Below are 24,354 nucleotides of genomic sequence, written 5' to 3'. Positions count from 1 at the left end.
TTACTATATAACATGCATTAGATTAAGAGGTTTTGATGTGCGGTCTTTGTAGAGCTGGCTTGATGAAAAAGTGAAATGCATAAGGTGAAGACTGCCAAAGTACAAAAGGAAACCAAAAAACTGTTCAAGAACCCGTAATATAGAAATGCTATTTCACAACATACACACCATCACGATGTATTTCACGATAGTACCTTAGGTCTATGAACCACACAGGGCTTGAGGTAAGACTTTTACAAGGCTTAATGTGCATTGTTACAGGCTCATTGTGCATGGTTTGGGGTTTGGATGCCTTTTACGGGAAACATGGCCCCAGTCGAGCAGACTAGCCTTCATATTAGATCAAACCTGCTGCAGATATGGTCATAACAGAAGCAGGTTTCCTCTGTTCCAACTCACATTTTAGGTTCATGTGTTGGCAACAAAGGCAAGCCCATGTTTTAGTGTCAATTTGGTTTGCAACAAGCCGACAGAGTGAATCTTAGGAACTAGACAGCCTTAATGTTACTGGGCCGGCAAATTTCAGCCGAAGCTACTCGCCAGTGATATTGAGTTTCAAATACATTGAATTGAGATAACTGTTTTCCCGAACATCAATAAGGCATGATATCAAAGACAAGTAGCTTTCGGCAGATCTTTAAGCGAAAATGGTGATTTTGTGATGGGAGACATTAGCAGAGTCGATGCCAATTCAATCACAGACATGACTTGATAATAGAAAACTTCATTCACCAGTGCTAAGTGGATATAGTGGAAAAGAGAATGTGAGGTACACTTCAAAATTAAAAGAATAGAGAACTCATTTATGCGGTGACCTAATGAGAACAAGTACATTATGTGCAGACTGCAGAGCAAGATCTTACAGATCATAACAGGATAATACAATTGATCTGCAACTGTGTAGTTCGTCGGACAGGCACAGGTTTCCATTTGCATCAGAGAAAACAAACATTGCATGAATAGGAAGCATCATCTACATAGCGAGCACAAATATTTTCAATACCTATAGCAAGCCTGCATTTCCGAATGGATTGCTTTGATGATGTTGTGAAGGGTTATTAGGGACGGTTCCAAATGTAGTATCACCAAACGGATTTGCAGCCACTTGTTGCTGCTGGTTATAATAAAGAAAGGGATTGGGCGGCATCATCGTCATCATATGCTGCTGCTGAGCCATGGCTGCCATTTGGACACCAGAAGGAGGTGCTATTCCACTCGAGGAAGAAAATGGATCCTGTGATGCAAATGGATTTGGAGCCACTCCATAAGTAGGATTTGGAGCCACCCCATAAGTAGGCTGCTGTTGTCTATACGCTGCTTCATCGTATAAGCTATGAAGTGTGAGTTTGTCAAAGCCACCACCCTGTCATACATCATTTATTCAAACAATTACAACTTGTACAGGAGCATAGCTAAATTAAATACACTAATATAACTTACCTATAGAGCAAAAACTCTATTGATCATGTTTGTAGGACATAATCTGTTGAGATATGTAAATCAAAAGCGTTCCCTATCATCAGATGAAGGTACTATAAAATAGAACCACTTGCACTAATTTAAGCCCAAACTGCACATGAATTTTTAAGGGCCCTCATTTCCATGGAAGGGAAGTGCCTTTCATGGGGAAGGGCACAGATTTCTAAAAAATCCTGCCCTCTCAGCCTTCCCATGTGAATACTGGGGGAGGCATGGAAGGATTTGCACATGAAAAGTGGTAGGTAGTGGGAAAAAACGATGCTCGCTTTTGCCAGCATAGCACCTTCCCACTATGATGATTTGATGTTTGTTTTGCTCGTTGTGGTAAGGGAGCGATAGGGATGTCAGCTCAGAAAAATCCCAAGAAAATTGCATGAAAAAACATGCCCTGAGGTGACAGTAAATTCATGCTGTCACTTTTAAGCTAATCAATACCTGGAGCTAGGGCTGGTAAACGAACCGAGCAGCTCGTGACTCAGCTCAGTTCAGCTTGTCAGAAATTCGTGATTGGTTCATATAGCTGGCGAGCCAAGCCATGAGCAGCTCATTTAGCTTAAATGAATCGAGCCTGAAAACAGGGTATTCAGCCCGGCTCGGGAGAGCTGGTATAGATAAAACATATATTTTTTATGTATAATATATATTTTAAGTATAACATATAAAAAGAAGAATGCATAAAATATATATACAAAGAGAAGGATGCATAGAAAATATATACATAAAATATGAACTATTAAGTGTAATATATAAAATATATATTTTAAGTGTAATACATAAAAAATATATATTCCATGTATAAATAACCTGACATATTTTTAGATTTTTTTTTCCATGAGCCAGCTCATGTTCAGCTCGTCTCAAATCATACTTCCAAACTACCCACTGTCGTCTTGAAGAGATGCATAGCAAAGTTTAAATCCTTCTCATTGTAGTTTTTCACTCTTTCTAATATGATACAAGAAAATGGGTCTTAAATCCAAGTGCATCAGAATTTTGCCCTAAGTTGCTGCAATACGGCATAGAAATGGGGTACTTCAATAAGGTAGGGGTGATGCAAGATGAACTTTGAGAGAGAGAGAGAGCAAACTTTATTTAAAAACCGAACATGAAACACAAAGTACATCGGTGTCAAGGTATCACTCTGCAAAACCAAAACATCAACGAAAACCCAAACCTGAAGGCTAGCCAATTCCATCTGACCTAGTTCAACCCAAGTAAGAATGAGGATTTCTCCTAGGCGCACAAGAAAATGGTACTGTTGATCCTATGATGCAACTGAAAGAGCATAACAGCATACAAGAAAATGGTACAGATGGATCTTATGATGCAATTGAAAGGGAATAACGGTTTTCTTTCAAATAATCTACTGTCTCCTTTGTAGCTAATTACAGCACCATGATAGGGAAATTCTCCAGACTCCTTTGTAGCCAACTACAGCACCATGATAGGGAAATTCTCCACATTCAAAATATGCATCCGCTTACTACTTTTCACATCCACATATCTGAGCATTTAATCCATGTGGCATCTCATATTGGATACACCAAAACTATATGGGATCTTTTCTTTCACCATATTGGACAAGTAATAGGTGCAGTGATAAATAAGTTTCTATGCATCAATAACTTCAAGGTCCCTCCTTACCAACAATCTTAAATTGGCATGGTGATGGTGGTGGTTTTGATGTTTGAGGAGGGATTTTGGTGGGGGGGTGGGGGGTGGGGGTATTGAAGTTGGTGGGATGATGGCGGTCTTCATGTTGAAGAAAGAGAAATGGTAGTGGCAACAGTGGTGATGGTGGCGATCTTTGTATTGAATAAGGGAAATTGGTGGTAGTGGTGATGATGGTCTTGGTATTGAAGAAGCAAAAGTGGTGGTGGTGGAAGCAATGAAAAGAATGGGTGGTGGTGAAAGAACTAGAGAAGTAACAACAGAAAAGAAAAATGGAGCACTGTTTGTTCTTATAAAAAGAAAAGGTGGTTTCTACTTTTATTTACGATTTTTTTTTAAAAAGGCAAAATAGAGCTACCAACAGAAAAAGTTACTATTAAAATAAATATAAATAACAAGAACTTATTTATAAATATATTTAAATGGGGTCCAAGACAACATAATATATGATAATCAGTGAAAACTTTGCATCTTGTAAAACCTTGAATTTCATAATTTGTTACACAGCCACCAGCTTCACTCTTTCCAAAAAGTAAAACATCTTATTAATGCAGAGTGAAAAGAATGAAAATCGTACTAATTTGGCAAGCCATCCACTGTATTGGAATAATTACCACTGAAGTTAGAACAAACCCAAGTTAATAACTAGAACTTAACATTATAATAAGAGATCATACATAATGGGAAATGTTTCACTTAAAACAGTAAGAAGCTCGACAGATAGTAGACTAAGTTAAAGATGTAAAGTATTAGGCATCAGATTGAAGAAACACATATATAAACTGAAATACCAGATACTGCCTAAAAGCATATGCAGTCTTATCTTTCAGTATGTTGTTAATAAAAAAGAATATGCAGCTCTCAATCTAAATTCAGCACAACCCTTAGAAGATTATTAAATAAGTTTCCTTATGCAAAAACCCAATTTCTTTTCCTTTGAGAGGCAACCTAACCATCCAATTATTTCATTCGACCATATGCTTAATGTAGAAAAATCAGACTTTCTTTGAGCATTATGTAAAATATTTCAATAGAAACATCTCAAGACACTGAAATAAAGAATGTTAATTCTCACCAATTTGCTCTCTATAGGTGTAGAGCTGCTGTTGCCTGCAGTAGTGCTGGTAACTAGTGCAAGCTCCCATCCAGTAGGATCTTGTGCATTTGTTTGCATTCGTGCAGCATCATGTGATGAATTACCTGTGTTATATAGTACATATGAGAAAGAGTATAAATACTGAAAATGATGATAAACAAAGAATAAGCCCTTTACAGTGAATTACTAAAAAATTCAGTGACATTACTTACCAGATGGAACTATTGCAAGGGCTAAAGCATTACTTTCCTCAATTGCAGATGCATCAGAATTTACGTCAACATTTAATCCCTTCAAAAGAAACCAAATGATCAAAATATATGCTAATAGCTAGTTAGAACTACGAGTCACAGATACATGACTTACAAGTAGATCCACATTACGAGGATCAAGAACAACAGGATTAACATTGATATTAGACGCCTGTGATTGTTGTTGTGGATCTAGTTCTTCTGCAGATTCTTCTTTGTCTTCATGAGGTGAAGAATCAACTTCTGGTTTGTAAGTCAAAAGGAGCCTTTCCTGAAATTCCTGATTCAAAAAAATTGTCATGCGGTGGAAAAGCAATAACGGAAGAGTTGAAGACAATTTTTCTGAGCATATGCACAAGTTCAAGACTGCAGCACTACTTATACTTTGAAAGTTTTTCACCTGTACCTGTATTGAGAAAGAGAGAAAAGAGATAGAGAGAGAGAGAGACGAAGAGAAGAACCCAAAGAGGTGATTGTGGCTTTCATGATTTCTAACACCAAAATCGTGACCTAAAGCTGTATATTTATAACTTACATTACAGAAGTATTGGACCGGGTCTGATGTATCCGGACCCGAATAAAAGGAGACTATACATGGCTCGGGTCTTAATGTACCCAGACTATACATAAGTATCACATGAATCGGATCGGGTCCTAATGACACTTTTCCACCTTTTTCACCCCCCCCCCCTCCACCTCAAGTTGATCATGGTTATGGACCATGAACAACTTGCCTTTAAGCATCCAAAAACGATCATTTGTTAACCCTTTGGTAAATAGGTTTGCAACTTGTCTTTCAGTATTGACGAACTCAGGCTCAATCTCTTTTTCTTCAACTTTTTGTCTCACAAAGTATTGGTCGATTTCAATGTGTTTAGCACGACTGTGATGTACAAGATTGAATGACATGTTGATAGCACTTTGGTTGTCACATAGCAAGGTAGCGTGGGAGATCTTTTCTCCTACTTCAGTTAGTAGATGCCTGATCTATGTGGCTTCGACAGTAGCAGCAGCCATAGATCTATACTCAGCCTCAGTACTTGATCTAGCGATAGCCTTTTATTTTTTACTGCTCCAAGAGACTAAATTTCTTTCAATGAAGACACAATATCCTGATGTAGATCTTTATTCATCAGGATCTCCTACCCAGTCTGCATCACAATATACAGTGAGTTTGTGCTCATCTTTGCCATATGACTGTGATGAATATATCAATCCATCCCCAATAGTCCATTTCAGATATCTAAGGATCCTCTTAACAACTTCCATATGTCCAGTACGTGGCGCATGCATAAATTAAGACACTTGATTGACTGAATAAACAATATCAGGCCTAGCGAATGTGAGGTATTGTAACATTCCTATTATGCTTCGATACTTGGTGGGGTCATCACACAGATCTCCATCATGAGCGCTAAGTTTGTGGTGAATCACACTCGGAGTTCCCAGAGGTTTGCAGTCTTTCATGTCTGCCTTGCTGAGAACGTCTACAGTGTACTTGTGTTGAGTGAGTGTCAAGCCATGAGCCTGGTTATCAACTTCTATACCAAGAAAATAACGTAGAACTCCAAGATCTTTCATTTTGAACCTCTGGCCTAGTAAGTCTTTTACTTCTCGGATGTGGGCCGCAGAGTTTCCTGCGATGACAATATTATCGACATAAATTAATAACAGAGAGGTCACAGTCTGACTTCTAAAAATAAATAATGAGTGGTCCAGCATGGAATGTGAAAATTCATGTTTCTGAATCTCTAGCGAGAAGCTATCAAACCAAGAGCGAGATGCTTGCTTCAGACCATAGATAGCTCTTTTTAACCTGCACACATGAGTTTTATAATTTTGTTCTTGATATCCAGGGGGGTGCTCCATGTATACTTCCTCCTTCAAGTCCCCATGCAAGAATGCATTTTTCACATCAAACTGACTCAACTTCCATCCATGTTCAACAGTCAGAGAAATAATAATTCGAATTGTTCTCATTCTTACAACTGGACTAAAGGTCTTATCATAGTCTTGCCCTGCTTCTTGAGTGAATCCTTTTGCCACAAGCCTTGCCTTGTATCGTTCAATGGTTTCATCTGGCTTGTACTTTATTTTGTAGACCCATTTACATCCGACAACATTTTTATCAGGTGGTCTGGGAACAACTTCCCCAGTTCCACATTCATACAAGGCTTGCATTTCATCATTCATGGCTTCTACCCACTTGGTAGAAGTGGCTGTCAGGTAGTACATAATGGGCTCGTCTTCCTTATTGAGGGAAGTTAAAAGAGTTGAAGATCCAAGGAGAAGTTGTTATAGCTAACCCACCTGTCAATGGGATGTCGTATACGGCTTGATTTTCTAACCTCAAGAGTATGGGAAGGAGTCGGATTGCCGACTGAGACATGATCTGAATGGCTTGATGTTGTCGGTCTCTCTCTAGAATAGACAATGCCTTTGTATCTACCTGGTACTTCCTCTGCATTCTGTGGTCCCGACATCCCAGTGTTCTCAAACATCTCTTCTTGTTGCACGCAATCTGAGGAACATGCTTCATTAGAGCTAGCAAAAAGTTTTGAACTCAACCAAGGATAGTAAACTTCAGTTGGCATATTCGTTGTTGCATCAACTCTGTCATCAAAATTTTGTTCATCAAAGACAACATTTCTTGAGATTCTGATACGTTTGTTGGTGGGATCATAACACCTATATCCTAAGTCACACGGACTCGGCTAGGGAGGTGCCGCACCCGAGTCGACATGCCCCGACATGGGTGCGGACACGGGTGCGGCTTCGGACTCGGCCTGGACTCGGTCAACGCCGAGTCGGACTCGGTCAACGAGTCGAGGCCGAGTTCATCCACATTTTGGACTCGATCAACTTTGACCGAGTCCAAAAATGTCCATTTGTCCCTAAAAAAATGATTTTTTTATTTTTTATTTAAAAAATATATATATAAAAAGAGTCACAGTGGACTATGCTGCAGTCACAGACTATGACTATGCACAGTCAAGTGCACAGACACAGACACAGACTGTGTTGTGTCTGTGCACTTTTTAAAAAAAATTATATATATATATATATATATATATATATATATATATAGATATATATATATATATATATATCCAAGTCCCCGTGTACAAAAATTTTAAAATTGCGCCGCACCCGTGTCGCACCCGCACCCATGTGATATAGCCTATATCATTTGTAGTCATCTGCATATCCCACAAACCTACACTTCTGGGCCTTGTCCTGAAACTTGTTTCTCAGAGACTGATCAATATGCACATAGCAAACACGTCCAAAAACACGCAGATCATGATAACTAGGATGAGCTCCAAAAAGACAGTGATAAGGAGACTTATTTTCCAGAACAACCATGGGCATTCTATTTATCACATTCACGGTAGAATGAAAGGCTTTTGTCCATAGGTTGATGGGAAGATTACTGCCATGAAGCATACTCATGGCACTTTCAACGATATGTCTATGTTTTCGTTCAGCAATTCCATTTTGTTGAGGAGTGTGAGGGCAGAACACCCTTCTTCCTATTCCGTTATTTCGAAGAAAAGAAATAAAATCACGGGATGAGAATTCTCCATCTCCATCACATTGAAAAAATTGAATGGACTCAAAGAATTGATTTTTGACCAAGGAAAGAAAATTTTGAAACAAAGAGAAAACTTCTGACTTATTTTTTATGAAATATATCTGAGTGTATCGAGAATAACTATCAACAAAGATTAGGTAGTATCTGCTTCCAGATCCAGAGACAATTGGGGCAGGTTCCCATACATCAGAACAAATAATTTCAAAAGGTTTTGAAGCTCTCTTATTAATGGAATGGAAAGGCAATACATGACTCTTGCATGAAAGACAACTGGAACACTTATGACTGCTCTCATCCCCATTGAGACTTTCTTTTGGAATGAGATTATTAGAGACAAGTTTCTCAATAAAATGACTCCCACAATGTCCTAACCGACTATGTCATAAGAATGGCTTATAACATTCAGAGATGCTAAAAACACTGGCAGAAGATGATGAACGTGACTCTAATGAACGTTTCGAAATCAGGTGAGCAGGGCGGACAGCAGGACATGGAGCTTCTTCAAAGACATACATATTGCCTCGTCTCTTTCCTTTAGAGAATGTTTCCCTCGTACGTAGGTCCTTAATCTGCACAGAGAAGGGAGTGAATTCAACTGAAGCATTATTATCATCAATAAGTTTGGAGACGGAGACAATATTTTTCTTAATGTTAGGAGCATGAAGAACGTCAGAAAGAGTAAGAGTGGAATGTGACATGGGAATGACAGTTTTTCCATCATGAGAAATAGGATGGTGGGATCCATCTCCAGTGACAATCTTACTTTTTCCAAAATAAGGAATAGGGTTAGAAATTTTACCTGCATCGCCGGTCACATGAGTTGCTGTCCCTGAGTCGACAAACCATGTGCCTTCATCACTCTGCTTCAATTTCAACTCTGATAAGGCAGATATCAACAAATCTTTAATCTCTCCATTGTCTCTAGTATTTGTGAACTTTCTTTTGGTTTCTGTCTGTGGATCATTTCCTTTATTCTCTGGATTATGCCAACAATTCGCCTTGATATGCCCATTTTTGTTACAAAGGAAGCAAGTAGGGATGGATCTTGGTCCCTGCGCATGAGCTAACATGTTTGGAGTGGGAAGCAGACCACGCCCTATGTGTCCACTTCACCCTTGTCCTCCTCTTCCTCGTCCTCTACCATAAGTCACTCCTGTGGCCAAAACTTCTTGAGTATTTGGATGATTATGAGTTTCTTCAGAGAATCCCTTCAGAGTCATTTCATATTGGATCAATTTGGCTCGTAGCTCATCGAAGGTAGGAAGAACAAGAAGGCACAATAGTGAAGTGATTATCATATTGTAGTCAGATCCCAATCCACTCAGAGTTTGTTGCACCATGTCATTGTCATTAACGACACACCCTATAACTGCAAGCTGATCTGTGATGATCTCTATCTTGTTCAAATATTCCATGATAGTCACGGAATCTTTTCTTAGCAACTGAAATTTCCTTTTTAGAAAAATCACCCTTGCTTGAGAAACCTGCGAATACATCTGAACCAGTTGTTCCCAGAGTTATAGCGTTGTATAATTGTCAGGAATGACAACAAGGATCTCTTGAGACAGAGTTGATGTGATGTATGCAACAACAGATTGATCTTTCCTTTCCCAATTGAGAAATTCAACATTTTTGACATACACGATTGAACTCGCCCCTTGATCATCTTTTTTTTCTCTCGAGACAAATTCTGGTGGGACTGAAGTGGTTCCATCCAGGTGACCTAAGAGACCTTGACTCCTTATGAAAGGGATAATTTGTCTCTTCCAAATCAAGAAATTTGAGGTATTCAACTTTTCAGAAACAAGCTGGTTGAGAAAACTTGAAGAAAGATTTGAATGAGAGTGATAAGAATCCATTGAGAATGAGAATCAACAGGAGTATCCACGAAAATTTCAACCCTCTTCCTTTTTTTTTTAGGAACAGAGGGTCGTAGGCTGTCAGAATCAGAGAATACAGGAACTGATATTTAATCATGAGAAAACTGATATTTAACGTGTGAAAAACACCTTCACACGTTAAATATACCGCTCCTTTTGACATGTGTAGAAATGAATAATCAAAGGATAAATTGCACAACAAAGTAGTAAGAAATCATGGGAAACACTGTAGTATTTGAATATGCAGAGATAGACTTGGAAAAGGTAGGGCAAAAGAAGATCAAACAATTAATAAAAGTAACTCTCGTGAATGGGTTCACGTGAATCGATTCACGTGAGATCCTGTAACCTTTTTTTTGCACGATCTGGGTTCACGTGAATAGGTTTCACGTGAATCACAGATTCACAAAAGTAGACCCACGCAAGGTGTGAGTACAAAGGGGATTTCAGAAAAAATAGACAGAAGAGGATGGATAAAGAAGAACAGAAGGGAAGTAAGAGAGGAACGAAAAACCTCGAATTTCTTATCGTCGCCTCTGCCGTAATTTTTTCTTCAGCCTTTAGGTGGATCTATGCTCTGATACCATGAAAGTTTTTCACCTATACCTGTATTGAGAAAGAGAGAAAAGAGATATATATATATAGAGAGAGAGAGAGATGAAGAGAAGAACCCAAAGAGGTGATTGCGGCTGTCACGATTTCTAACACCGAAATCGTGATCTAAAGTTGTATATTTATAACTTACATTACAAAAGTATTGGACCGGGTCTGATGTATCCAGACCCGAATAAAAGGAGACTATACATGGCTCGAGCCTTAATGTACCCAGACTATACATAAGTGTCACATGAATCGGATCGGGTCCTAATGACACTTTTCCACCTTTTTCAATACTATGTTATTTTGTTTCCATAAACAAGTACTATTGTACTTTCCCAACAGTTAAATTTAATCAAACAATGGAAGAGAAACCTTCTCAACAGTAGCAATACCTTTATTAAATTATGCATAATCTGACCTTTACAAGATGCAAAATATGGTAGCTCCTTCCAATTAAGGCATCAAAAGTTGAAAATGCTTACAATCTCATGTACGTGCACAAATTTCAGAGTTGCCAGTTGAGAAAGCGGGAGCGGGAAGCGATACGGGAAGCGGGAGCAGGAAGCGAGGCACTTTCAAAAATGTAGGAAGCGGGGAAGCGTGGGACCACTTAGAAGAAAATTACGAAACGTCTCGGAAGCGACCTAGGAAGCGAACCGGAAGCGAACCAAAAGCGAGGGGGAAGCGAAAAAAATGGGGAAGCGAGGGGGAAGCGCGCTTCCCAAAAAAGGGGACGCTTCCCCACGCATTTCAGAAGGGCGATGTTTCGCGTTTCCGAAGCCCGTATCGGGGAAGCGCGCTTCCCCCGTTACCCTAGGCGCTTCCGGTAACTTTGACAAATTTACAGAACATCTTAATCCTAAAGTTGTTAGTAATTACTCAATTGTTCTCTCTCTCTCTCTCTCTCTATATATATATATATATATATATATATATATATTATTTATTATTTATTTATTTGCATCACAGAATATGAAGCAGAAGGGTCGTTTAAAGTCCCAATCCATAGGCTAATACAGAAGCAAGTCAAATGCCATTGTCAATAAACATAGGAGCCAAGGGGTCATAGCCATCCTAGCTGCTGTAGACAGTCAAGAAATGCAAGCATTGGTTCATCCCATGGATGAACTTGGATAATCTAAGAAGAAAAATCACTTAGTGTTAGTTCATAGCAGTGAATAAAAGACATCTGTTATCTTGAGATCTTTGAGATTTTTCCTGATATAGATGCCAAATGTTTTTTGCCCATGTTAGGACAACAAGGAGTCTGGACTCTGGACATGGTAACAAAATATAGAAACAAGAAAAGTTGCATTGATTGCTGTGCTTTTTCTGTTCAACTCTGTTGAGGCTTTGTTCACCTTACGTATCAGTATGATATGGATATCCTTTTGTCGTGGTATGTTCCATTATCCCACATGCCCTTACATAGTACCAATGCAAGAAGCCACTGGACAATCGTGGAAAGTTTGCAAGGCAGACAAGACAACCTTGTTTGAGCATAGTACCAATCATCAAGATTTCAAAAACAGAAGGCGTGAAACAATGGCCACTGTGAAACAGTGGCTGACCTCTTTATTAAACTCAACAAAGATTTCAATAACAGAAGGGAATTCAATAACAATTAAAGAATGAAAAAAAGACAATAGGCAGAAAGAAAAAAAACAGGAAAACTGCAGAAGATAGAAGACGGCTGGAGTTTCAATATTCTCTGCCTTCACGCAACCCTAGACAGGGCTTCTTAAAGACTGTTTGCTGGACCGGGTCGTGGGTCCAGATTTGGATCCGACCCACGACCCGGGTCCGTATCTCTTTGCAGCTGGTTCTGGGTCGTGCGAGCTCCACCACGCCTGACGTAGGTGCGCAGGGGTACCTCCCTGCGTCGTGGCTCCATCCCTGCAAGTGAGTCATATTCACGGGGTCCTTCATCTGCCCTGTGTGGTGGATCGAGTGGCACGATGGGCCCAATCGGGTCCTGCCCTGCATCATTCTCCCCTGGTTGGGAAGAAGTCAGCTTTGTCGACTTGTTGTTGCCACAGTAAGCATATAGATCAGCCATGTTGAAAATAGGGGAAATATGCCAATCATCGGGCAGCTCAAGGAGGTAAGCATTCGAACCCAATCGCTGAAGGATCCTAAAAAGGCCATACTTCTTAGGACTTAATTTGCTATAGGTGCCTATAGGAAAACGCTCTGGACGCAGATACACCCAGACGAGTTGACCGACCTCGAACTGGACATCACGACGACTCTGATCTACGAAAGCTTTGTAGGTCTCATAACTTTCAACAAGTTTGGCTCGAACTTGTCTGTGAACGTCACGCATATACTCAACGGCATCAAAGGCATCCGGAGCTGGAGCTGAGAGATCTGATACAGGGGCTAGGTCAACGACATGGGTGGGAGACCGACCATACACTACTTGGAATGGAGATTTACCAGTAGAACGGTTAATGGAGTTGTTATAGGCGAACTCGGCTTGGGGCAATACGAGATCCCAAGTTTTGACATTTTCGCCCACTAGACTCCGTAACAAATTTCCTAAGGTGCGGTACACGACTTCGGTTTGGCCATCAGTCTGGGGATGATATGCACTACTGAACTGAAGCTTAGTTTTCAACAGGGCCCATAACGATTTCCAAAAGTGGCTCATAAAACGCGTGTCGCGATCGGAAGTGATTGTATGAGGTAGACCGTGGAAACGGGCAACATCCTTGAAATAATATGAGGCGACTAAAGAGGCATCGGTGGTGCGCTTGCACGGAACAAAGATAGCCATTTTGGAGAACCGGTCAACAACTACTAAAATGGAATCAAAACGACGTGGTGTGCGGGGAAGGCCCACGATAAAATCCATGGATACATGCTCCCACGGTCGTTCAGGAATGGGTAACGGGGTGTACAGACCACTATTCTGACGATGACCCTTGGACACTTGACACACATGACAGCCTTGGATAAACTTGACAACATCTTTGCGCATTTTGGGCCAAAAGTATCGTTCATCTAATAGAGCGAACATCTTATCATGCCCGAAATGCCCTGCTAACTCTCCTTCATGTAATTCAGAAATCAACTGAAGTCTAAGGGAGAAATTGGGTACACATAATTGGTTTCCACTGAAGAGGTAACCATTATGAATACAAAAACGGGGGTTGAGGTTGCGATCTGAAGAGGTGCACCCTTCCCAGACTTTGTGAAAATCAGGGTCCGTAGGGTACAACTCTTTGCATTGCTCAAAACCAATGACCTGCACCGACATAGTCATCAGAAGGTTGTTCTTCCTACTAAGAGCGTCAGCCACCTTGTTCAGGGTACCCGATTGATGCCGAAGCGAAAAGGTGTACTCCTGCAAGAAGCTGACCCACTTGGCATGACGAGCACTCAACTTTTTCTGACTGTTCAGGTACTTCAATGCCTCATGGTCCGTGTACAAGACAAATTCCTTATAAATGAGATAATGCCTCTAATAACGAAGGGCTTGTACAACGGCATAGAACTCGACATCGTAAGTAGAGTATTGGCACCTGGCCTGAGTCAGATTCTCGCTAAAGAAGGCGACAGGCCTACGATTCTGACTCAAGACGGCGCCAATCCCCACTTTAGAGGCATCACATTCAACCTCAAAGACTGCACTAAAATCGGGGAGGGCTAAGACAGGAGCACTGGTCATTTTGTCCTTGATGATCGTAAAGGCTTTGCTAGCCGCTGGCGTCCAATGAAAGCTAGTACCTTTTAGGCACTCCGTGATGGGGGCCATAAGGGTACTAAAATTTCTCACGAAACGTCGGTAAAAGGTGGCTAACCCGTGGAAACTACGGATTTCTCCTATAGTCTTTGGGGTAGGCCAATCGACAATCGCTCGGACTTTAGCAGGGTCTGCCTTGACGCCATCGGACGACACAACAAACCCTAAGAACACGACACTGGATGTCATAAACTCACACTTCTTGGCATTGGCATACAATTTTTCCTTTCTCAAAATATCTAAGGCTTGACGCAGGTGACTCAAATGATCATACAATGAAGAACTATAGACCAGGATGTCGTCAAAGTAGACGACAACAAACTTCCCAACACACGGACGCAAGACTTGGGTCATCATGTTCATGAAGGTACTGGGGGCATTAGACAACCCAAACGGCATGACTAACCACTCGTACAATCCATCACGTGTCTTAAATGCCGTTTTCCACTCGTCTCCTTCGCGTATACGAATCTGATGATATCCGCTTTTTAAATCAATTTTAGAGAAAATGGAGGCACCGGATAACATATCAAACATATCATCTAAACGAGGAATGGGAAAATGGTATTTGACTGTGATGCGATTGATCGCACGGCTATCGACACACATGCGCATGGACCCATCTTTCTTAGGAGTGAGTAAGGCAGGCACGGCACAAGGACCAACACTCTCACGAATAAAACCTTTTTTCAATAAGTCTTGAACCTGTCTTAACAACTCAGTGTGCTCGGAGGGGTTCATGCGATAAGCGGGAAGGTTGGGTAGACTCGACTCGGGCACAAAATCAATGGAATGTTGAACCACCCTTGTTGAAGGTAATCCATCAAGAAGGTCATCCGGCATAACGTCACGGAATTCCTCGAGAAGAGGGGCAACGTCCGCGGGAATGGACACAGACGAACTCATCACTGGCTTAGCCACCAGGGCATAACAATAGCCATCTTCCTGGCAGTGGTCCAGGAAAAGCCGGTACGAGAGACCTGCGAGTCGGGGGACTCGCTCAGGTTTGTCCACTGTGGGGAAACCTGTCTCCCGGATAGGTAGAAGGACGATCTTATGGCCATTAAAGATCAAAGAGTAAGTGTTCTTGCGGCCATCGTGAATGGTCGGCGATCAAACTGCCAGGGACGTCCCAAAAGAATGTGACACGCATGCATAGGGGCCACATCACACCACACCTCATCGTGGTAGTGTTCCCCCATGGAAAACCGGACTAGGCAACGCTGAGTGATGGGAACCTCATTTCCTTTCTTGAACCAGGCCATCTTATAGGGTTGGGACAACTTTTCGGTGTTGAGTTTCAAGGTAGACACCACACTCTCAGACACCATGTTCTCACATGCTCCGGTGTCAATGATGACATCACAAGCGTGACCCTCATAGTTGCACCGGGTCCTAAAAATGTTATTCCTTAGCCATTTGGATGGAGCCGATTCTCGGGGTGTGGTCAACACATGACGGATGGACAACAAACTTTCGACGTTGCCGTCGAACTCTATAACTCCCCTCTCATCCTCAACCTCAACTAATGAATTGTCATCACTATCACTCTCACTTGCAGACTCGACAATCCCTTCAACCAGATGGGTGTTCTTGTTCATGGTCGGACACTTGGACGCGACATGTACTAACTCTTGACACCTAAAACAACGAAGGGTCGACTCAGTAGGTTTGGCTTTGGACCTGGTGTGGAAAGCTGGACCTGACTGGTCAGGTTTGCTAAGGTCTGTCCTAGGTTTTGAATCACTAGGGGAGCTTGCTCCCCTGGTTGGGAAACTGGGCTTAGGTCGGCTGGAGGCCTCATTACGGGTTGTCCGATATTCCTGCCTCCGCTTCAGCTTGTCCTCGATGTTCATGGCATAACTGCTGGCTTGATCTAATGTTTCGACTGTGACACAACTAAAATCATCAGAGATAGCAGGGCGGAGACCCGAAATGTACCTCGTGACCTGCTGACGAGCCGTTTCCTCGAGCTGCACACGCAGGAAAAGACGATGGAACTCCGCGGTGTACTCGGCCACAGTTCGGGAACCACGACGCAGGGAGGCGCGGTTTGGACGGTGGGGCTGTTACCAGGGGGTTGCTGCTCATTGGGGCTCCCTGGTGTTGCTGGCAAGTGCCCGGATTGGGAGTCTGCATTGGTGCCGTTAGGAGCGAAGGAACATTACTGTGCTGGAGTTGGGTCGACGGACAGATTGAAGACTGAACAGGGTTCACGCCTGTCGCTACACCATCCACCCAATCTGCGCCTGCGACTAGGGGTTGTGGCCCGGATGCTTCAAGGGCCACCAGTCGTTCATCGAAACCATCCATTCTCTTTGATAGACTGGCAACATCCCTGCTCATCCGCAGCATATTTTCTTGGATTTTTGTAAGTACATCCATCACACGCAGCATCGGATCTTCGCTGCGAGCCTCCTCACGTTCCTCGCTGCGTACCGGATCGGTCCCTGCTTCAAGAGTCATCTCGCTGGTGAAGAAAGGGTGCGGCTCTGATACCACTTTGATGCAGCTGTATTGGAGAAGGCGTGAAACAATGGCCACTGTGAAACAGTGGCTGACCTCTTTATTAAACTCAACAAAGATTTCAATAACAGAAGGGAATTCAATAACAATTAAAGAATGAAAAAAAGACAATAGGCAAAAAGAAAAAAAACAGGAAAACTGCAGAAGATAGAAGACGGCTGGAGTTTCAATATTCTCTTCCTTCACGCAACCCTAGACAGGGCTTCTTAAAGATTGTTTGCTAGACCGGGTCGTGGGTCCATATTTGGATCCGACCCACGACCCGGGTCCGTATCTCTTTGCAGCTGGTTCTGGGTCGTGCGAGCTCCACCACGCCTGACGTAGGTGCGCAGGGATACCTCCCTGCGTCGTGGCTCCGTCCCTGCAAGTGAGTCATATTCACGGGGTCCTTCATCTGCCCTGTGTGGTGGATCGAGTGGCACGATGGGCCCAATCGGGTCCTGCCCTGCATCAACAATCGTGGAAAGTTTGCAAGGCAGACAAGACAACCTTGTTTGAGCATAGTACCAATCATCAAGACATGTTTGAGCATTCTAGAAAGGGCCCAATGAAACCCATGTGGATGAACTCATAGAATAAGACAAACTAGAAATTTTGCACGAAGTGCAGTATTGAAAAGTTCCATGTTTTTCTTGCAAGATAATGTAGAAAGAAAAAAGAAAACCTGAAAGGGTTCAAAATAAAATTTTAAAAGTTAAACTAGGAAAAGTATGCCTGAGCAAAAAATTTCCAGGAGAATCACATCACAATTTCATAAAATGTAAAAGACTAAAAGGCAAATATAAAGTTATGATACAAAATCATGGAGTATCTTAGAAATAAGAGATACATTATCAATTTTTAAAGAATAGTCCACTGCATGAATTTAAAGCATGAACTACATAGATAATTTGGTGACTGGAGAATTTGTTAAATTCACCCCACGTTAGCAGAGTGGAATTGTGTAGGATTCATTTAAACATATTCTTAAAGATCTAAGGCCCATGGAATATGAATCAGAAATACGAAAATGCTGTGGCATGCTAGGAAACCCGGAAGACCAGAGGGTAATAAAAGCTATCAAGTTGTTCACACATGGGAAATCCCCCTAATGTTGGACTTAGCTTAGGGACGAAGAGCATATGAAAATGCACCAGCATAGAAAGTCCAATCTTGAAAACAATGACAGTTTTTGCAACAATACATCCATGATTAGTCATCGATCATGAAGAAATTGTTCTTCTTTTCTCTAAACAATATCACTTAATAAATATAAATTCAGTTCACTAATGACACTTACTAGTGGCACTCTTGGCACAGAAACCATTCGTGGTGCTTCCCTTACATATTCTTCCATAGTTGCAAGAAATGACTGTGGTGGCTGCAGAAGTGAAAGGAATATGACACTGAATACCAAGCTATCAAATGAAAAAAAAAGAAGAATTTTGTCATGAGGATTTGATTTCTTGCTGATGTCACTATATGAATACCTCTCTCAAGGTTGGATACTGAAAATTGCGAGCAAGTTCTAGCCCTTTGCAAATCTCATAGAATTCAGAAAGGTTTTCAGCCTGAAAACCAAAATCCAAAGTCATCTCATTAATTTCTGTAAAAACCTAAAATAATGTAGAATGATGATTTTGTATGTATAAACATTATTTAATAAAACATTCAGCATCAACAAGGATCATTTAATACTTTCATCCCTAAAAATAAAGAAGCAAAACAGAAACACAACCTGCTGGCCAGCACGCTTATATATTTCAAGTGCTTTCATGGCTTCATGTCTGGGCATCTCAAAAAACTGGAACAAAATAGAAAAAACGCATCACAAGAGACCGGGTCAGGAAGAACTACTAGACAAAGATATAACATTGTTCGCAATAGAACTAGTGTACCTTATCAACAAGATTGATAATACCATCATTTATAGCACAATATATCTTAAAGCTCTCTTTCAGGACCTGCAATTTAATAGTAAAAATAAAGTCTTGTTAAAGAAAAACTCAGTAGCATAGAACTACAGCAAAAAGTTTGATAAGAGAAAAATGTACCGCAAGGGTAGATTAACAAACAATAAAGCACGAACCCTGGCAGGTAGGCCATAATTTTAGGAAGATGTACAGCCTGGTACGTTAGTTAATGTTGAAAAAATATTCTGAAGGGGAAAATAAGAACAATAAAATAAACTGTGTGCCCTCAATAGAAATCAAAGACAAGGAAAAGACAACAGGTGACCCGTGTGCATATGTAGTATAATCACTAATTTTTGTGGGGTCATCATCATGATCAAGCCTTATCCAAACTATATGGGTTGGATTTTCATAGGATGTGGAAAAGGGTTGACATCTGTTTGCCACTTACTCCAACCATCCTACTCTGCCAAGCTTGTGACAGGCCATGGTAGAACTGTACCAATGGCAAACATCTTTGACAAGTACAAAGATGCAAGTTCATCAAGTAACTAGCATCATTATAGCTGAAGTGCATATCTTCTTAATATATCATAAAAAATCATGACACTAGTCCAAATTTAAGACAAATAAAAAAAGTATAATACATGAAAAAGAAAAATGGGAACTTCATATATATATTATGAAAAGTAGAAACAATTTTATGAGCCTTGAAAAATCTATGGCCTATAATGTGTAATATTTTCTTGGCTCATAAAATCGTGTTTTCTCATCAGAAAACCACGACACAAAAGCCGGTTTCAAGTCTTAACCACCTCAAGCATACATCATTTTCACTTTTAGAACAGCTTCATGCCTTCTCACTATTGATGCACTCCTCTGTTGAGAAAAAATTCTATCTTGATATAATGCAATCTGAAGCTATCATTTTTAAGCATAACGCTCAATCAATTTTAACGCTCAATCAATTTTATGGAAGGGCATCAAATAGGAAGATACAGAAAATACAATTTTAAGCTCAACAAAGGACAAACATTACCCAAATTACATTTTACACTGGAAGAGATTAAGTACTGCTTACCAGAGATAGGGCGTACTGGATCACATAATTTCCAACAGCTGCGCCTTCTGGCTGGAAAGATGGCATTGGAAACCATTACATGTCTAGAAACCAATAAGGACACTGAAAGAACACATAGTGCAGGTGCGGGTGTGAACAACGCGACATAGCAGTTTCAAAAACCTTGGGTGTGAGAGTGCAGATAATTGGACAACAATAGTTGGGTGCAGATTGACCGCACCTGATGCTTGTTGACCTGTACAACAAGCTGTGCTGAGTGCGGCACCCGCACTGCACGGTGTTGACATGGGTGCTTCAGTGGTGCAGAAGCACCCATCTTACATAGGAATACATTATACATCTGTGATGGATGAAGATATGGAAGATGAAAGGTAAGAAGTACCCGACAACCACCGAGACGATAAAGTAATTGTTGCAAGGCAGGAAGCTGCTCCAGTAATTCCTCACTATCCACGTCTCTTATTCTGCTGTGTCCCTGCCACTCAAGGAGTGTGATCATCAAAACTATGTAATTCCAAAATTGGCAGAAATCTGAAATCAAACAGGAGTAATTGCAATATTTAACAGGTGTACCTTCTCCTGCCCTTGCCCAGGCCTTAAACGCTCTGCCTCGACATCATACTTCAATATCCTGAAACATTCTAGTCTTTCCTCCAGATATAAAGCATAGGTACGAACCCATGCAGAACAATCCCAAGCTGTGAAAGAAAAAGGAAATGAAAGTGAAAAACCACAAATTTATGCCAATTATGTATTCCTATTGAGGTGAATAGTGGCTATTACTATTACTTCACTAACCAATTGGACTTGAATCATCCTTGAAATTAGACATTTGGAGAATATGTGCCTTTTGTGAAAAATTTAGCAGTTCTTCCCTGAAAGTAGGGTCACCATCTCTTAGCATCCTATGGATAACTATTAATGTTTTCAACGAAACCTGCAAAATGCCACCAATTGTCATTTGTCACCAGAACAGGAAGACAATATTAAAAGATGCATCTCATCAACCATCAGATTGACAAAACAAGCGCTCAGAACAAAATGTCATTTCAAATTCTGTCTATCATCTGAAAAAGAAAAGTCCAGTTCACAAAGCAAACCTGACATATCCTAAAAAACACTATCGTCCTCTCTTGAATGAACAAATCAAGACCTCTAAAACATAAGTTGCCAATGGACATATTATATGTCATCTAATCAACTTCTCATATGCCCAGCCAAAAGGTTTAGAGCTGGTTCAAGGCCAAAGCAAGGAAACTCCAGACTTAAGCATCTTTAAATCTCTTAGAAACAGGGGAGTAAGGGGCATACTCACTTTTCAATATACAGTGTGAATATAGCAGCACGGTCTATTTATGCAAAAAGATCCAGAGAAAATAGGCAAAAGGATACACAAAATATAGATGCACAAAGGCTTGTTTTCAAGTACAGAATTACATCGAGCAAGAACAAGGTCATCACAACAAGAAAATACCATCTCAGGATTAACCCAATGAATCCTACACATAATTTGCCACAAAGAAACACTTAATATTGTCAAAATATGTACATCTAGGTGCCGCTCATAAACACAGTCCGATATTATATTCATCTTTGAAAAACAACCAGAATTTCAACAAAGATGAAATAGCGTGATCATCAAACCAAAAGGGCGAGCCATATATTTTAATCATGTGAAAGCTGTTAAGGAATAAAAATGGACAGAGTTGCAGCTATTACGATTAAAATAGAATTACCAAGAAAAAAAAAGAACAGAAGATAACATCTATGAACAAACAACATAAAATATATATCCATAAGCATACAGAATGACAAATAGCAGCACTCATACGCCATCACACGACTAGATGGTGGCATGTATCAACCGAACAAACATCTAATTCACCACAAAATCGAACATCACAGACTACCAAACTAAAAAATTGAATTGATAAGAACAAAGAAAATCGCACCGTCCAATTATGTGTCTTGGCCAATCTTCTCCCAAGTGCGTGTATGCAGTAGGCAACGTCTGCTCGGGGCCGTAGTTTGGATGTAGCGTGCAAGATTTCTGCAACCACCATCATAAAAACGCATCGAATCTCGATCAAAAATCGATCACCAATAAAGAAAAAAGGATCGATACTAAAACAGGAAATCAGAAGGTAGAAGCGTACTCCTGAGGTGTCTCTCCTTTGGTGGGCACTCGACATGATTGGTGGCCTTTACGATTGCAACATCCACTTCCTACCAACAACAAATCCAAGGGATTAACGACAACCCACCAAGAGAAAGACCCGAATTACGAACTGGAAGATGAAAATTTCTAGAGAGAGAAAGGAGTGCACCTTGAAGTCACTGTTGACCTTAGCGAGACCAACTTTAGTGGAATCCTTCAACGCCCCATAGGCCTTCCTCCATGTCTGAAGTGTACCCATTTCGATTCGTTTCCGACGCCCCTCCCCTTCCCCTCCGCCGTTGCGATCGTTTCCTCCTTCTCCTCCTCTTCTTATGGGTCTCTCTCTCGAAAATGGTCGGAAAAATCACTTATGGTACAAATGGACTCTTATAGTCTTTTCTTTTTCTTAAATGACAAAAAGTGTCCTTTGACGGTGATCCAGACAAACCCACTTAGTGCCTGGGCCCAGTTGTGAACCTTTGTTGGTTCAGAAAGGCTTTGTTGAACCAATAACTTCTAGAGACCTTCTTGGTTGTATGGTAGCAGAAAGACCTACCAAATTGGCTTCCAGATGCAGCAATATGAACACATACAGTCGACAGGTGTAATGTAGGGTTTTAGAGGTGTGCTTAGCACAAATGATTTTTTTGGCAGATGTGTAATGTAAGGCACCCACTAGAATCCAAACATAACACATGCTGATGAACTAGGCCTGGGAGTGTTCGCAAGCATAGTTACAACAGTAAGAAATGGGCACAGCAAGTGATTTCTGTGGGCTTGAAATCACCTTTTGCACAAACCGTTGCCTAGCATAGGTCCTGGAAACGAGGGTCCTAGCCATAGAGTTTTCCCCTCTTGAGGGGTTGATCTATGATCTGCTTGCTACCAGGTTCTGGGTTTCTCCATGTAACTAAACAAAGAAAAAAGAAGTCGATGCGTAAAGTAAGAAATGAGTGTCTTAGAAAATGCCAACTTATAAAGCATGAAACAATTTGGAAGCATAAGGGAGTGAGGAAAAAGTGATAATGGAAGCCAGTAAAAAGTAAAAAACCCTAAAAATGCCTATCATATAGTTCTTGTAAATTTTCTAAAGAGAAACAGTTCTTCTAACTTGAAAAGTGCATTTTGAACATCAATAAAAGTTTGATTTCAATTTAGAAAAAAACTGAGTATTTTTTTCACAGTTTTAAAAGTGTGTATCAAGCACTTGGTACCCCGCTTACAGCAACTATGTTGACGACGACAATGTCTAAAGGGATGGGGCTCACATTTACTTTAGCCAATTCCTGTGAAATGCTATGTTCTTAAGTGTGGGCAAGCTTAAGCCATGTCTGCCCAACACAACTTCAGCTTCTTCTTTTTTTGTTGATGAAAATTTTGTATATTTTATGATAAAGAATCTAAAGTAGGCCAGATGGGGAGGCACTGTTCACTGTAGGGATGTTTATGTCATTTAAAGGCAGGAAAAGACCCTTAAAGATTTGTGGACTAGCGTGTAAAATTTAAAGTGCGCGTTTTCCTTTTCACTGTAACCACCTGCCTTCTTTTATCATTTATCACTATTTATTGTGATGCTCCATACCCAAAAGATGTTGAAAATAGAGGATCAATGAGTCTCTTGGTCCAAACCCTCTCTGGCCTTGACACTGGACCCACAATCAACAACCAGAAGCTTGTATCCTGTTGGGCATTGAAGCAATGATTTGAACCAATGTTTCATACCGGTTTACTTGGCCAATGAGTCTCTCTCTCTCTCTCTCTCTCTCTCTCTCTCTCTCTCTTTTGAATATTTTATGTGCCAAATTTTGAATATTGACTTATCTTTCATAGAACTTTTTTGGAAAGTGAGTAATGGCAATGTTGTCAGTATCGGGGCTGAATCGGCTGATTTGTATCGACATTGGCATAAAACCGATACGATACTAACCTGAATTAACTATTTTCTGATAATGTAAAAAATACTTAAAATTAATTTTTTATTATTATTTTAATGATTTTAACATGTGTCACATTCTGATTGACACTAAATATTTTTTTGCCGTTTCAGAACAATTCACTTGCCTGAATCGTTGGCCAAACGATTTCGATAGCCGATACAATTTTGACAACATTTGAGTAATGGTTTTGACTCATGGATGTTCTCATGACAGACTGGAGCTTTTCTCATGACAGACTGGAGGTTCTCCATCACTTCAATTGCTTAATTCTAAGCAAAAGAAAGAATTGGGTGTTATCACTTGCCGGCCCAACCTTGAAATAGTTGGCTCACCTAAAGAAGGAGAATCTAAACTTATTTTTATTTAGTGAAGAGTCAATAAGATCCTTATTGCAGGAAGCAAGTAAGGAATCAAAGAGTCAAGATTGATGGCAGTGCAGA

At 40.7% G+C, this 24,354-nt stretch overlaps 1 protein-coding gene across 1 annotated transcript; it reads right to left on the bottom strand.

The window, feature by feature from the left end:
- Nucleotides 1-782: 782 nt before the first annotated feature.
- On the bottom strand, nt 783-22,318 carry LOC149827276 (putative clathrin assembly protein At2g01600). Its single transcript, XM_090019242.1, has 15 exons — nt 22,147-22,318; nt 21,976-22,045; nt 21,772-21,869; nt 20,618-20,756; nt 20,393-20,517; nt 20,202-20,294; nt 19,820-19,870; nt 18,724-18,789; nt 18,564-18,629; nt 18,316-18,396; nt 18,126-18,206; nt 4,613-4,777; nt 4,459-4,537; nt 4,226-4,350; nt 783-1,363 (listed from the first exon to the last, which is right to left on the bottom strand). The coding sequence occupies exons 1-15, from the start codon at nt 22,234-22,236 to the stop codon at nt 1,004-1,006; spliced, it is 1,689 nt and encodes a 562-aa protein (XP_089875368.1). The 5' UTR covers nt 22,237-22,318; the 3' UTR covers nt 783-1,003.
- Between the last annotated feature and the right edge of the window lie 2,036 nt (nt 22,319-24,354).

The sequence above is a fragment of the Nuphar pumila genome, chromosome 10 (genome assembly GCF_984573655.1).
Source record: "Nuphar pumila chromosome 10, dmNupPumi1.hap1.1, whole genome shotgun sequence".
NCBI lineage: Eukaryota > Viridiplantae > Streptophyta > Magnoliopsida > Nymphaeales > Nymphaeaceae > Nuphar > Nuphar pumila.
This window is presented reverse-complemented; position numbering and strand designations above follow the sequence as displayed.